At 37.9% G+C, this 16,172-nt stretch overlaps 1 protein-coding gene across 2 annotated transcripts in view; it reads left to right on the top strand.

The window, feature by feature from the left end:
• ipo9 (importin 9) overlaps nucleotides 1–16,172 on the top strand; it is a 51,909-nt gene that overhangs the window by 15,252 nt on the left and 20,485 nt on the right. Inside the window, exons 5-17 of one of the 2 annotated variants that reach the window (XM_053653542.1) lie at nucleotides 5,618–5,706; nucleotides 5,853–5,939; nucleotides 6,028–6,147; nucleotides 6,246–6,333; nucleotides 6,579–6,662; nucleotides 6,753–6,904; nucleotides 7,002–7,100; nucleotides 7,337–7,443; nucleotides 12,103–12,242; nucleotides 12,375–12,537; nucleotides 15,184–15,410; nucleotides 15,540–15,688; nucleotides 15,776–15,904. In XM_053653542.1, the coding sequence (XP_053509517.1) occupies nucleotides 5,618–5,706; nucleotides 5,853–5,939; nucleotides 6,028–6,147; nucleotides 6,246–6,333; nucleotides 6,579–6,662; nucleotides 6,753–6,904; nucleotides 7,002–7,100; nucleotides 7,337–7,443; nucleotides 12,103–12,242; nucleotides 12,375–12,537; nucleotides 15,184–15,410; nucleotides 15,540–15,688; nucleotides 15,776–15,904 (1,634 nt within the window). Of the gene's footprint in view, nucleotides 1–5,617; nucleotides 5,707–5,852; nucleotides 5,940–6,027; nucleotides 6,148–6,245; nucleotides 6,347–6,578; nucleotides 6,663–6,752; nucleotides 6,905–7,001; nucleotides 7,101–7,336; nucleotides 7,444–12,102; nucleotides 12,243–12,374; nucleotides 12,538–15,183; nucleotides 15,411–15,539; nucleotides 15,689–15,775; nucleotides 15,905–16,172 lie in introns of both variants that reach the window. The other variant, XM_053653541.1, reaches the window with a different exon arrangement.

The raw sequence follows: 16,172 nt of genomic DNA, 5'->3' as shown, positions 1-16,172 counted from the left end.
TGCTGTCCATGAGAGCAGAGTATTTTTGTTATTCTCTTGATCAAATGGTTAAACAATAAATAAAATTTTCCACAGCCTTCTTTGCTCAATATATTTATATTTGTTAGGGTTGCACGGTAACCCGATTCTATGGTAGTATTGCAATACTAAAGCTTCAAAATACCACCGATGCCACTGTTTTTTTTTAGTTATTTACGGTAGTATCATAAGCAATGTTGTGTGTGTGGCAGTTAATACTATTTTCAGTAAAACGACAAATCTCAGATCTGGTTTTGCAGAATACACATGTTAGTGAACATTCATTTAACCTAAATTTTTTTTAGCCATTTTTTAATCTAGTAGTGCTTAAAAAGTGCTTTAATTATAAAAAGTCAGTAAATACATAATTGCTAAGTAACTTTTAAGTGTTTGTATTCGTGTGTTCTATCAAAAATAATCCTTTCTTCATAAACTTCATAAAATATAAATAAAATGAGAAATGAAATAATGTGTAATTACTATGGGTTGCATTTAATATCAATTTGACATTAAGCTTAGTTCACTATTTCCTTAGAAAGCTATTAGCCTTTTTCCTAATATGGATCATTTTTGTGTCAGTCTACTTTTAATTAGGACTCCTTGTTTAAAATATATACAAAAATTTTTTTATGATGTTTATTAATCAATTAACCAACAGTATTTCTCATTGCTATTATTTTAATTCAATTCAGTGACCATGAGCAGAGAGCTTACATTTAACTGTTTATGACCTCCTGATTAAAGTTTGAACAAAAAAAGATTGGTATCTCGATCGGTATCAGCTGTAAAAATCCTGATCGGAGCATCAGTAATGAACACCATTAAACTAAAGCGCTTTGCATCTGACGGGTAAATGAACTCACCCAATCACATCCTATATGAGATTATTCGGGTATATACACAATACACACAGAGCGGTTCAAGAACTGACTACAGCCCAGAACCATGACAGTGGAAAATGTAATAGTAGGGATGCACCGAAATGAAAATTCTTAGCCGAAACCGAATATAATGAAAAACTTGGCCGAATACTGAACACGTTTTTTCGAGTTTTTTCCATTTATTTTTCCATTTTTTTCACCACTGCATAAATGAAATAGTCAAAATGTGCTTTTTACTATTTTGTCTTGCATTTCAAAGAAAAAAATTAATTACAAAAACTACAATTTCAAAATATTTATTTAACACTGAACATTTTTTTTTTCATTCCAGCAGGCATAGGCTACCAACAAGGCACAATATAACTTTAAATAAATAAATGAGTAAAATAAAAATATTTTTAAGTGGTCATCTTTGAGCCCCTTGAATATCCTATGTTAGGCCTATAACTGACTGCTGAAAGAATGGAACACTCTGTACACCTCATGGAGTATATTATAGTAGGTAGAGTATAGTTGGATACGTTGTTAATGTTATGTTCCCTTAAATAAATACGTCTTTACCTGCTTCCGTACTCTACTCCCTTACGTCTCGCGACGTGACTGAATACTCCGGAACAGAAACAAAACTAACACAGTGTCCACAGTAAACAATGTCACGGTTGTCAACATCCGAAGAGCATGCGCTCGTGCACGTAGCTCAAGCATGTGCGCGCCCCCCATCGCTCTGAGTGCGCTGCCGGAAGTGGAGGTCGTGAAATTCGCACATCTCACTCTGGTTGTTAGGTTATTTGGCGCGTCATCAAACACGTCATTGTTCGGTCAAATTTATTCGGCCGAAAGTGCTTTTTTTGCTATTTTCGGCCGGATAATTTCGGTTGCCGAACATTTTGTGCATCCCTATCTAATAGATTTAAATATGTTTAAGAGGAGCAGACTTCAAAGACTGAACATTGAGGTTTACTGTATTTGTTTACAAGGTGGAACAGGTTAACGGTTGTTTTTTTACATACACCCTGTAAAATTAACTGAAAATATTACATTTAGTTTATCAGAAGGTAAATTAATGTGTCATGGCTCACACTATGTTCCTAAATTCTGTCATAATTGACCAGTTCAAGTTTTCTCATGCCTACTTGTTTGTTATATTGTGGCACATTAATGTTATCATCTCTATAAAAAAAAAAACTTCAACTGTGCTCCTAAATTTTGACTGTGCTCCTAAATTTTTGTAATTAGGAGCACAAGTGCTCCTAAAAGAAATTGTTACCGTAGAGCCCTGATATACAGTATCTCACAAAATTGAGTACACCCCTCACATTTTTGTAAATATTTGATTATAACTTTTCATGTGACAACACTGAAGAAATGACACTTTGCTACAATGTAAAGTAGTGAGTGTACAGCTTGTGTAACAGTGTAAATTTGTTGTCCCCTCAAAATAACTCAACACACGGCCATTAATGTCTAAACCGCTGGCAACAAAAGTGAGTACACCCCTAAGTGAAAATGTCCAAATTGGGCCCAAAGTGTCAATATTTTGTGTGGCCACCATTATTTTCCAGCACTGCCTTAACCCTCTTTGGCATGGAGTTCACCAGAGCTTCACAGGTTGCTACTGGAGTCCTCTTCCACTCCTCCATGATGACATCACAGATGTCGACTCCACCTTCCGTTTGAGGATGCTCCAAGAGTCTCAATAGGGTTTAGGTCTGGAGACATGCTTGGCGAGTCCTTTAGCAAGCCAGTGGTCATCTCGGAGGTGTGTTTGGGGTCATTATCATGCTGGAATACTGCCCTGCGGCCCAGTCTCTGAAGGGAAGGGATCATGCTCTGCTTCAGTATGTCATGTTGGCATTCATGGTTCCCTCAATGAACTGTAGCTCCCCAGTGCCGCAGCACTCATGCAGCCCCAGACCATGACACTCCCACCACCATGCTTGACTGTAGGCAAGACACACTTGTATTTGTACTCCTCACCTGGTTGCCACAACACATGCTTGACACCATCTGAACCAAATAAGTTTATCTTGGTCTGATCAGACCACAGGACATGGTTCCAGTAATCCATGTCCTTAGTCTGCTGGTCTTCAGCAAACTGTTTGTGGGCTTTCTTGTGCATCATCTTTAGAAAAGGCTTCCTTCTGGGACGACAGCCATGCAGACCAATTTGATGCAGTGTGCGGCGTATGGTCTGAGCACTGACAGGCTGACCCCCCACCCCTTCAACCTCTGCAGCAATGCTGGCAGCACTCATACGTCTATTTCCCAAAGACAACCTCTGGATATGACGTTGAGCACGTGCACTCAACTTCTTTGGTCGACCATGGCGAGGCCTGTTCTGAGTGGAACCTGTCCTGTTAAACCGCTGTATGGTCTTGGCCACCCTGCTGCAGCTCAGTGTCAGGGTCTTGGCAATCTTCTTATAGCCTAGGCCATCTTTATGTAGAGCAACAATTCTTTTTTCAGATCCTCAGAGAGTTCTTTGCCATGAGGTGCCATGTTGAACTTCCAGTGACCAGTATGAGGGAGTGTGAGAGCGATGACACCAAATTTAACACACCTGCTCCCCATTCACACCTGAGACCTTACAACACTAACAAATCACATAACACCGGGGAGGGAAAATGACTAATTGGGCCCAATATGGACATTTTCACTTAGGGGTGTAACTTTTTTGGCAACTTTTGTTGCCAGCGGTTTAGACATTAATGGCTGTGAGTTGAGTTATTTTGAGGAGACAGCAAATTTACACTTTTATACAAGCTGTACACTCACTACTTTACATTGTAGAAAAATATCATTTCTTCAGTGTTGTCACATGAAAAGATATAATCAAATATTTACAAAAATGTGAGGAGTATACTCACTTTTGTGAGATAATGCGTGTGTGTGTGTGTGTGTGTATGTGTGTATGTATGTGTATATATATATATATATATATATATATATATATATATATATATATATATATATACACACACACACACACACACACATATATATATATATATATATATATATATATATATATATATATATATATATATATATATATATATATAAAAATTATGTGTAGGTAAATATCAAAATATAGCAGATTTCTTTTATTTAAATCACCACCACTCTTGCTTAAAGTGTTTGTTCAGTGGCGAACGCAGTGTTACCTACAACCTCTGTCCCACAGTCTTTCAGCCACTCTCTCCGAAAACCGTAAGACTTTTTCTGCTGGTGGATCCACATTCACCACATGATTGCCATCACCTGTGACAGGAGTTACATTATCTGTAACTTTAGGCAGCTCTCAAAAGAAATCTCTGATTTTTTTCATCTTCTCTCTTTAGCACTTTACATTTTGTGTGCTAGTTAGCTCCCTCTCATCTAAAAGCTCCATTAAAGTTAAGAATGTAAAGATGAAGTTGAATTGGTTCTCTAACGTTGGATAGAACGGTGGACCAGTCTCTGTAGGCTCACAGCAGGCACATACTATGCAGTAATTGGCAAACGTTTTGTAGAGAAATGAAAACCAGTCGCACCACAACAATTATTTGCACTTCACACAAATGCTCCCAAATATATTTTGAGGTCACACAGATTAAATTTCAGGACCATATGCGACCAAAATGGTTGCAATTTTGAGCCTTGTCTATCCCTTCACCAGACCTAACGGTTGGCATCCCCGACTCACCGCGTGACCTTAAAGGGTCCTTGCCACATTTTATCTCCTGGTGCAGTTCCTGTTGTGGAGTGACTTTGTCATACAGTTGAGACTGTTGCTCTTGGTCCTCATGCATTGTGTGTTCACCTGGCTTTTTGAACATGTCTTCCGTGACCATTTGTGAGATTTCATACATCATTTCTGTTAGAAGAAGGGTGTTATGCACATTTATTACATTCATCTTTTGCTGAATACTGTATGTTATCAGGCGCAAATGTCCTGCAAATCCTATCTCATGTACTTGTACGGGCTGTTTCAAACATCATGTCGATCATGTGGTCTGCTAATGAAACTGATAAATGAATGGGAGACGGGAGACGATGTCTTTGCTTTTATAGCATTGCTTTTGTTCGTTAGCCTAGTTGTGCATAATGTGCACGAGAGTGATTATTTGAGTTACTGTATTGTTCCTGGCAGCTCAAACCAATCCGGCCACTTTCCTCTGACCTCTCTTATTAACACGGCTTTTCCACCCACAGAATTGTCACTCACTCGTTTTGTTTTTCACACCATTCTGTGTAAACTGTAGTTACTGTTCTGTGTGAAAATCCTAGGAAATAAGTATCTGAGGTACTCAAAACCAGTCCATCTGGTACCAATATCCATGCCATGGTCAGTGTCACAGAGATCATTCTTTTTCTTCATTCTGTTGTTTATTGTGAAGATTACCCAAAGCTCTTGACCTGTGTCTGCATGAATTTATGCTTTGCATTGCTGCCACATCATTGGCTGATTAGATAACTGCATGAATGTACAGGTGTTACTAATAAAGTGGATGGTGAGTGTAGATACCCTAATTGACTTCACACAGGTAATGTATGGAAATATGAAATGTGTGGAGTTGTGAAAAATGGAATTTTATTATTTTTAGCCTAAATTTATGTAGACATTTGGCCTCAACTGTATTATTTTAAAAATATATTTTATTTACTGTAAAGAGAGCGTGTCACAGATATACCCATGTCATGGAAATCTAAATTTTAACCATGAATCCCTTTTGTAGAGTTCACCAGAGAAGTCACAGACACACAGATGCCGCTGGTTGCACCAGTCATTTTGCCAGAGATGTATAAAATTTTCACCATGGCAGAGGTATTGGATTAAGTTTCTATAGTAACGCTGTAACTGAAAAATACTGTATGATGACTTGGTCATGGTACAAAGTATAATAAAAAAAAAATTAAGGACTTGTTTTAAAATAATAATTAAACTATTTCTTAAAATCTATTTTAATGCAGGTCTACAGCATTCGCACGCGATCCAGAGCAGTTGAAATATTTACAACTTGTGCCAACCTAATCTCTGCTATTGAAGTATTTGAAAAAGTGAGATTATTTTGGGGGAAGGATTAAATTATTGGCTTCATTCCAAGAACTGGGTTTCTTACAAACGTCTCTTCATTCTTACTTTCAGGGTTCTGCCAAAGCCTTTTTTTTCCCTGTGGTAGAACAGTTCACTGAGGCACTTGTGCAAGCTGTGCAGATGCCGGATGGACCCACCTCAGACAGTGGCCTTAAGATGGAGGTCTTGAAGGCAAGAGAATTGTTTTGTCCTGCAAGTAAATATTGTAGGATGTTTTCTGTTGTTGGGACAGTTCAATGCTTCATTTATTTTTTGACTTTTTCTAATAGGCAGTGACTGCTCTTGTGAAGAACTTTCCTAAACGCATGGTGTCTTCCATGCAACAGATTCTTCCCATTGTGTGGAATACACTGACAGAAAGTGCTTCTTTATATCCTTTTATCTTACTCTTAAGATTGGTTTATATATATATATATATATATATATATATATATATATATATATATATATATATATATATATATATATATAATTTAACTTCGTTATAGTTCTTCATGTTATAGTTTTTTTGGTTTTCAGAGCAGGTGTGTGTGTTTTGTAGTTTAATGCAACATTACGGGTACACAGATAACCAATTTATTCTATAACCAATTTTTACATTTAATATTTTCTTAACCAAGTGCTTACTTATGTGAGAACAGAGGTTAACTACACAGAAGAAGTGGATGATCCTGTTGACTCTGATGGTATGTGGTTTGTATGAAAAAATTCATAATTATAGTATGATTATTGTAAAAGTTAGACCGTCACGGCAGATCTCTCGATCCTCTGTGCAGGAGAAGTCCTTGGCTTTGAGAACCTGGTCTTCAGTATCTTTGAATTTGTACACACATTGCTGGATAACAATAAGTTTAAGAGCACAGTAAGGAAAGCTCTTCCTGAACTCATCTATTACATTATCCTCTATATGCAGATCACAGAGGATCAGGTATGCTCGCTTTTCCATGTCTCTGTTTCTGCATCTGAATTTGCTGCTTGATTGTTGGTATTCTATTTATTAGTAATCATGTTGGCTCATAATACAGATTAAAGTGTGGACAGCGAATCCGCAGCAGTTTGTTGAGGATGAAGATGATGACACCTTTTCGTATTCTGTTCGAATATCTGCTCAAGATTTATTGCTGGTAAAAAAGGAAAAAAGTGGGGGGTTCTGTTGTCTGAAAATGATAATTGAATGAAAGCTATCAGCTTAGATTTATCTAAATGTTTCATACATAACTGTAAAATTGTAAAATCATATTACATTAATAGCAATTTCATTATAGAAATTTGCTCAGAGTTTTGGTTAAATCATTGATGAAAGCCTGTGCTTGATCTCATCTCCTCATTTACCTGTTACTGGTGCTGTCATATGTGTCAGGTTGTTGCAGCAGAGTTCCAGAATGAGAGCGCTGTAGCTTTAGCTGCAGCTGCAACAAGACACCTCCAGGAGGCGGAGCAGGCCAGGAATGCTGGAAGTGAGCACTGGTAGGTTTAAAAACAGAGACTACTGAAGCTATGTTATTTCACTAAAGCTGTTCCATCTTCTCCACAAATAGCCGATGTTGCTGCTGGTTTTCATTCCAGCCAAATTTGATCATTTATTTGCGAGACCAAGATAAACTGCTTAAGCAAAATCAGGGGACTCCTGCTTGCTTCACCCTTTGAGAATAAAATTGATCACCACCTGAAGTGCTTGGTGCATTTGAATTTTTTTAAAAAAAAATGCACATGCTCATGAAGAATATTTCACATCAATTCAATTTCTAGCTAACAAAAAATTTCCCAGAAATACTGAAGTTGCGAGGGAGATGTATCAGAGTTGACCGCAGTAGATCATCTGATTAATCCGATTAATCTTTGTCACTGTTGAAAACACTGTAGGGCTGCAAAGATTTGTAGACATAATGAGTTGTTTACATTAACTAACAACAAAAACCCATTATAATGTAATACCCAATGGGCCTTTATTTCTGGAGAGATCAGGGGTGTCTAATTTTAGGCAAAGGCTCCCATTTTACTTAATCAAATGTCAAGTCATTAGTACATCACCAACCCCCTTAAATTTATTGGCAGTTATCTAAAAGGTATATATCATCTGTATCACCCACAAAACAGATGAACAGACTACATTTCATTAGACAAAAAAAAAATATTTTTTCAAATTATGGTTTAACCATATATACATACGGTGGCTTGCGTAAGTATTCACCCCCTTGAACTTTCTGCATTTTGTGTTCTAGCCAGAAACTGAAATTGGGATTATATGCCATGAATATACAAAAATAAGGCATAATAGTGAGGTAGATTTTTAGCTTACTAATGTAGAATTACATGTCAATAGCACATTTTGACAGTAGCTGTGTTTGTTGCTCAATATTAAGCGGGCTGGATCAGAACCATTTATGACCCACTGACCATATGTTTGATCTCCCTGTGGTAGATTGAAATACAGTATTGAAGCCATTTGGGCAGTCCTACAATGCCAGGGCACTGTTCCTTGGTGGTTGTTTTTTTTTTCTTTCTTTTTTTTTTCCCCCACCACATAACACTTAGCTCAAGACTGATTTCAGTCAATCCAGTTATCACAAATATAAACAAATGAGTAATTTAAACAGTGTTGAGGTTTGGGTTTTCTTTTCTTTTTAATTAACAGAGGAAAAGCACCATGTGATTTCACTTGACATAGAGATTAGTTACTGATGATGAATTAATAGATGAATGAATAAGGAAAATTATTAATGGCTGTGTACTAATTCTCTAAGATCTGTGATCTTAACTTCTGACGGCTCGCTCTTCAGCATAACAGCTAATATACTACATGACCAAAATATATATGTTGTTGATGCATGACAGTCACAGCCATATATGTTCCCCTAACCGAGCCACAAAGCTGGAAGTATACAATTGTCTTTGTTTGCTGTAGCATTAGGAGATTCACTGATTCTAAGGGGCTGAGCCCAAACCTATTACAGCATGACTTTGCACAAATTGAGATTTATGAAGACGTGGTTTGCCAAGGTTGGTGTGGAAGAACTCTAGTGGCCTGAACAGATCCTTGATCTCAACTGCATTTTAACACCTTTTGAATGAATTGGGATGAGGGCTGTGCCATGTAGGGATGTTGGTGCCATATGGGCTGGTTTGAGTATTTCAGAAACTACTAGTCTCCTGGGAATTTCGCACACAACAGTCTCTAGTTTTTATGCAGAATGGTGTGAAAAACCAAAAACATTGAGTAAGCCACTGATTGGATAACTACATAAATGAGCAGGTGTACAGGTTTTTCTATTAAAGTGAACAGTAAGTGTATGTGTGTATGGATATAAATATTGTATAATAAAAGCAATATTACATCACTGATCTTTCCTTGATAGTGATTTACCTAAAAATCTAAATTGTTGCCAACATAATGTTCTTCCTAATTGGGTTTGCTTAAAAGAGCTTCTGCTTCTTGCCGCAAAAAAAAATCTTGTTTTCCCGGGCCACAATTTTTGACATGGAGATATTCTGTGTCTACATGTTCATCATTCACTCGCTCATACACTCCTGTACAAAACTATCTACTAACTATGTATCATTTTAATGCACTTAACTTTATTTCCCTTTTTCATCTATCCATCCACTCATACAAATTTATTCACAGACACTTTTAATCACTATGAAGACCTTCACCAACTAGCTACAAACTTGCAACCAACTGGGATCATATTGAAATATCCTAGAACCTCCATAGCAATCACCAGGGACCCCCTTAACTGCCACCTAACAACACTGTAGCAACCAGCTGGCAAAACATTAGCAACAAACTAGTTTTGCATAGCAACCACATGGAATGTTATAGCAGTGTTTTTAGCATTCTTAACCTTTTAAACATGTTTCAGCATTTGTACAATTTTTATCCTTTACATATTAGACACTTTTAGCCTTTTAACCTTTGCACGCATAACTGTTAAACGTTTTAAGATTTTTAAATCAATGAACGCAAAACACTATAATTTTAATATTTTAGTGTGTTTAGCAGGCTCTGCCAAGCCAATATCAAATTTTGTTCACAAACTTTTGCCTTCTAGTTTTTGTTTTGCTTTACATTTTTCAACTTTTTACACACATTCTCCCGGGTTGGGTGACTTAAGGTGTGTAGTTTTGCTCTCAGGTCCAGAACTTACTGAATTTCATTTTTGCTGTGAGAAGGTCCCTCCTCCCAATTTTCCTTGATGACGTCTATGATGCCACGAGGCTTGTGCCCTACAATAATTCAAATTTGAAAACCACATGAAGGTGGGACCTTCATGTGGGTCCCAAGAGGTAGGACCTCTTGTACTGCAAACAGAGGTTTGAGCCACTTATCCCAATTCCAAGCATCATCGTGAATGAATTTATGCATCATTATTTTTTAAGCATTTTATTAAACCATTTGATCAGCCCATTTGTCTGCAGATGGTAAACACTGGTGTGAATTGTTTGAGTCCCTAATCATTTGTACAGTTTCTGAAGCTTCGGAAACTGTACAAATGATTAGGGACTCAAACAATTCACACCAGGGATGTGCCCTGGTAAGTCAGAATATCTTGTGTGATCCTGACTTGGGAGATAACATCTCTGCAGTGAGTGAGCCTCCGGGGTGGCTGTGGTTCAGGTGGTAGAGCGGGTTGTCCACTAATCGTAGGGTTGGGGGTTCAATTCCCGGCCCACATGCCGAAGTGTCCTCGGGCACGACACTGAACCCCAAGTTGCTCCTGATGGCAAGTTAGTGCCTTGCATGGCTGCTACCATTGGGGTGTGTGTGTGTGTGTGTGTGGGTGAATGGGTGAATGAGAGACAGTGTAAAGCGTTTTGGATAAAAGCACTATACAAGTGTGCAATTTACCAATAAAGCACTGGAGCACGCTCTGAAAAGCTAAAATGCCAACTCGTTTCCGGGTTTTGGCGTCATCCCTGCGCCACTCTATGATGGCTTGATTTGAACTGCAGCTGAGTTTTCTATGAGCGGAGGACGAACTTTAAACGTCAATATCGCAGTCGATCATGTTCATGTACTCGTGGCAGTCATAATCGTAATCGCGATCAATATTCGATTAATTGTGCAGCCCTAGTGTGAATCATCACTACCTACCTGCCGAAGGAATATTCTTTGCACTGATTTACCACTGTAGTGGAAAGGGTAAGTTGTCTCATCCAGCTTTGAATAATACACAAATAATAAACCACAACAAGGGGTATTATAGTAAAATTATCTGCACTAAGGTGCTGTGATGCAGCCTGATACAAAACCGAGGGTTTATACTTGACGTGTGAATTTGTGTGCATGTGCAGAAGCAGTGGTTCACGTACTTACTTACCTATTTTATGTGCATTTGGAGGATTGAAAGCGACTATGTTTTGCATCTCAGAACCAAAACACCCATGTATGTCTGGTTTCCGAGTTTCATGCACAGCAACAAGCTCTGCCAAACACACCACAATGAACTCAATGTTTCTCTCAAATCAGATTATGATTATTGTCTTGAGCTTCCTTCCAAATATCCTTACATTCAAAAATGTTTACTAATCTAGAAAATCCAGAATGCTGATACGCAAAACCGTATCTTTTGGAAGGTTTAAAGGATAAATGAGGTGTTTTTTTTTTTTTTTTTTTTTTTTTTTTTTTCCAAACAATAACCATAATAGAAAAACAGATTAGTGTTTGTGGTTAATAACTGTCTAGAATAGTAGTTTAGCGGAGGTAGAAGAACAGGCAATTTTTTTATCATTTATTTATTTTTATTATAACTACTCTAGTGCATCGTGTCAGAATAATGAAAATGACTCATGTAGCATATATACTAACAATTTAGATTTGGCCTTTTTTGTTAGTCATTCAGTTACATTTTAAAATATAACCATGCACTAGCAGAATAATCTGTTTCTTATAGTCATACTTATCATAAAACTGCCTTATGTACCACATAACTACAAAAGAAATATGTTCTATAGTAAATGGTGAAACAGTTTTTTGGTATTTTGGTAAGAGGCTACAGAAGAAGCCTTCTTTTCTTTCACAAATGTTTTGTAACACATTCATCATGGTCCTGTAGATATTCATTGCAGATATTCAGAATGGGTCTAACTGTACTTTTTCCCTTTTGTTTCTGTTGTGTTGTGCAGGTGGAAAATCCATGAAGCCTGCATGCTGGCTTTGGGCTCTGTCAAGACCATCATCACAGAGAATTTTAAGAATGGTCGCATACAGTTTGACATGCATGGCTTTCTTGCCAATGTGATTCTTGCTGATCTCAATCTAGCAAGTAAATATATATCATTCTGAATCCTTATTCATTGATTTTCATGCAGATTGCTGATTTAATCCACATATATTTTCATAAACTCCCTCTGTAGTCCATCATCACTGTTGAGTTGCCAAATGTATCTTTCCACAGCAGCCTCTCCATTTCTGCTGGGCAGGGCTCTATGGGCAGCCAGTCGCTTTACTGCAGCTATGTCCCCAGAGCTTATCCAGCAGTTCCTGCAGGCAACAGTAAGTGGCCTGCATGAGACCCAGGCACCATCAGTTCGTATCTCTGCTGTGAGAGCTATTTGGGGGTGAGTATTTCTCCAACCCCCCCCTTTGGCACAATACATCTGTGCTATTTCATCTGTTTGATTAGCTGCTACTCATGCAATACTTTTTATAGGATAATCTCTTGGAATTGACTAAGAAATGAGCTTAAAATGTATACAGGTAAATCTCAAAAAATTAGAATATCGTGGAAAAGTACATTTTTTACCGTAATTTAATTAAAAACATATCATGTATTCTAGATTCATTACACACAAAGTGAAATATTTCAAGCCTTTTTTTGTTTTAATCTTGATGATTAAGGCTTACAGGTCACGGAAATCAAAAATCCAGTATCTCAAAATATTAGAATAAAGAATTTATAATACAGAAATGCCGACCTGAGAAGACTCTAAATCAGCTAATTATCTCAAAACACCTCCGAAGGTTTCCTGAGGCTTTAATCTCTCAGTCTTGTTCAGTACACAATCACAATCACGGGGAGGATGAAAGTAAATGTTGCATTTCATTTGGAAATCAAGGTTCCAGAGTCTGGAGGAAGGGTGGTGAGGAACAGAATCCAAGTTGCTTGAAGTCCAGTGAAGTTTCCACAGTCAGTGATGATTTGGGTTGCCATGTCATCTGCTGGTGTTGGTCCAGTGTGTTTTCTCAAGTCGAGAGTCGATGCAGCATCTACCAGGAGATTTTAGAGAACTTCATGCTTCCATCTGCTGACGATCTTTATGGAGATGCTGATTTCCTTTTCCAGCAGGACTCTGCACCTGTCCACAGTGCCAAAACTTCTAGTAACTGGTTTACTGACCGTGGTATTACTGTGCTTGATCACCCAGCCGACTCGCCTGACCCGAACCCCATAGAGAATCTATGAGAGACACCAGACCCAACAATACAGATGAGCTGAAGGCCGCTATCAAAGCAACCTGGACTTCCAGAACACCTCAGCAGTGCCACAGGCTGATCGCCTCCATGCCACGCAGCACTGATGCAGTAATTCCTACAAAAGGATTAAAGCCCCATCCAAGTATCGAGCGCATAAATTAACATACTTTTCAGAAGGTCGATATTTCTGTATTACAAATTCTTTATTCTAATATTTTGAGAGTTTATAATATTTTCAGTGTATATACACTGATCAGCCATAGCATTAAAACTACTGTCAGGTGAAGTGAATAACATTGTTGTTACAGTTGTACCTGTCAAGGGGTGGGATATACAACCCCAATTCCTAAAAAGTTGGGGCCATATGGAAAATGCAAAATAACCTAACAAAAAGAGTCATTTGAAAATTCAGTTCACACTGTACTATATTGAAAACATATTGTTAACAGATTATTTGATGTCTTACTTGCTGAATTTAATTTATTTTTGGAAATATACTCATTTCAAATCTGATGAGTGCAACACACTCCAAAAAAGTTGGGACAGTCGACTGTTTACCACTGTGTAACATCACCTTTATTTTAATAACACTTATTAAGTGGCACAGAAGCCACCAGTTGGTTAAGTTTAGCAAGTGGAATATTCCCCCTTTCATCCAGCATTTCTTCAGCTGAGTGACTGTACAAGACCTTCGTTATCTTATTTTGCGCTTCATAATGTGCCACATATTCTGAATGGGAGACAGGTCAGGACTGCAGACAGCCCATGCTAGCACCCGCACTCTCTGCTTACGCAACCATGCGCTTGTAACCCAGGCAGAATGTGGTTTGGTGTTGTCCTGCTCTGGATGGCAGCATATGTTTCTCCAAAATGTGTACATATCTTTCTGCATTAATGCTGCCCTCACAGATGTGCAACTTACCCATACCATGGGCACTGACACGCCCCCATACCAAGGGCACTGACACGCCCCCATATCATGACAATTGCTGGTTTTGGTCCTGATGCTGATAACAACTTGGATGGTCCTTTTCCTTTTGCCCCGGCCATCCACATGATGTAAAAGAAAACGTGATTCATCAGACCAGGCCACGTTCTTCTATTGCTCCATGGGCCAGTTCTGATGCTCATGTGCCCATTGTAGGCACATTTAGCTTGCTGACTGTTCACTTGCTGCCTTATTTATTTAAGTATTTACTTACTTACTTACTTACTTATTATTACCAATACTGAATTTCTCAGCCGATTACCAATAGTTCTGCCTTTTATGCCTTCTTTTAAATTAATAATAATTAATTCCACAATTCTGAAGGAAATGCAAATAAAAACCTTATTCTCTCCATTCAACAAGTTGTTTGACAGTAACTGGTCTCATAAACAGAAAATACATTACTCAAATTAACATTAACACATTAACTAAATTACACTCGATGCCAAAACGCTTCACTGCTGCTACTTCCGGTGTAAAATTGATCAGTGTCGAGATTACAAACTGAAGTTTTGTCATCATTCTACACAAGAGACATCATCTTTACAAAATCAATGTGTTTTCCTACCCTCTTTTTATTGACAGGCTATAATCGGCCCTGATCATCGGATGTTTTTAAACTATACCAATTATAGGCCAATACATCTGTGCATCTCTAATATTTTTGTGTATATAATATAATCCCTCCCCTTGACAGCTGCCATTGTAATGAGATAATGAATGTTATTCACTTTACCTGTCACTGGTTTTATTGTTATGGCTGATCGTGTGTATTTATTTATTTATATATTTTTTGCCACAGGTATTGTGATCAGCTGAAGCTGTCAGACAGCACCCATGTTTTGCAGCCCTACCTGCCAAGTATTTTGGAAGGATTAGTGCAACTGGCTACTCAGTTCAGTTCAGAGGTCCTTACATTGGTGATGGAAACTCTTTGCATTTTATGCACAGTGGACCCAGCTTTTACCACAAGTGCTGAGAATAAGATCTGCCCTCTCACTATCGCCATCTTTCTCAAATACAGCAATGGTAAAGTTAGCCTGCTTTTTATTCTCCTTCATTTCTTTTTGGGTTTCACAAGGCACTTGTCTTTTTAAAATTATTGATTATTTTTGATTATATTAATGTATACATTTTACTTTCTCGTTATTTTGCTAGATCCTGTTGTGGCCTCCTTGGCCCAGGATATTTTTAAGGAGCTGGCTCAGATTGAGCCCTGCCAGGGCCCAATGCAGATGCGCCTCATCCCCACACTCGTCAGCATCATGCAGGCTCCACCTGATAAGATTCCCTCAGGCCTTTGTGCTGTACGGAACAATTTTTTTGTCTTCTGTTTATTTTGCTGAATTATCTCAATGCTGTTTAATCACTGATTAATCACTCTGCTTGAACAGACAGCAATTGATATCCTGACTACAGTCGTTCGGAACACTAAGCCACCTCTGTCTGAGATGCTTGTGTGCCAGGCTTTTCCTGCTGTGGCCCAATGCACCCTTAATGCTGATGACAATGCAACAATGCAGGTAAATGGACATATTAACAAATCATTCTTAAAAGGATGACAACATGGGTGATGGTAGCTGTTGTAATAATAATTGATTTAAAATTAAAATAATTATTATTAAATAGCTCCAGCAGCCTATATCCATATTGCCCCCAAAACATGGTTTTTACATTTTCTTTTTTGGACTTCATTTGAAAAAGGAAGTACATCCTCCTTCAGTTCTATTTTTATTTATCAGGGTCTAAATAACAATTGTTCAAGTTCAAGTGGTTTTATTGTCATTTCAA

This window comes from Ictalurus furcatus, chromosome 21, assembly GCF_023375685.1.
Source record: "Ictalurus furcatus strain D&B chromosome 21, Billie_1.0, whole genome shotgun sequence".
Taxonomy (NCBI): Eukaryota; Metazoa; Chordata; class Actinopteri; order Siluriformes; family Ictaluridae; genus Ictalurus; species Ictalurus furcatus.
The sequence above is the reverse complement of the archived record's forward strand: the minus strand, read 5'-3'. Positions and strand labels throughout refer to the sequence as shown.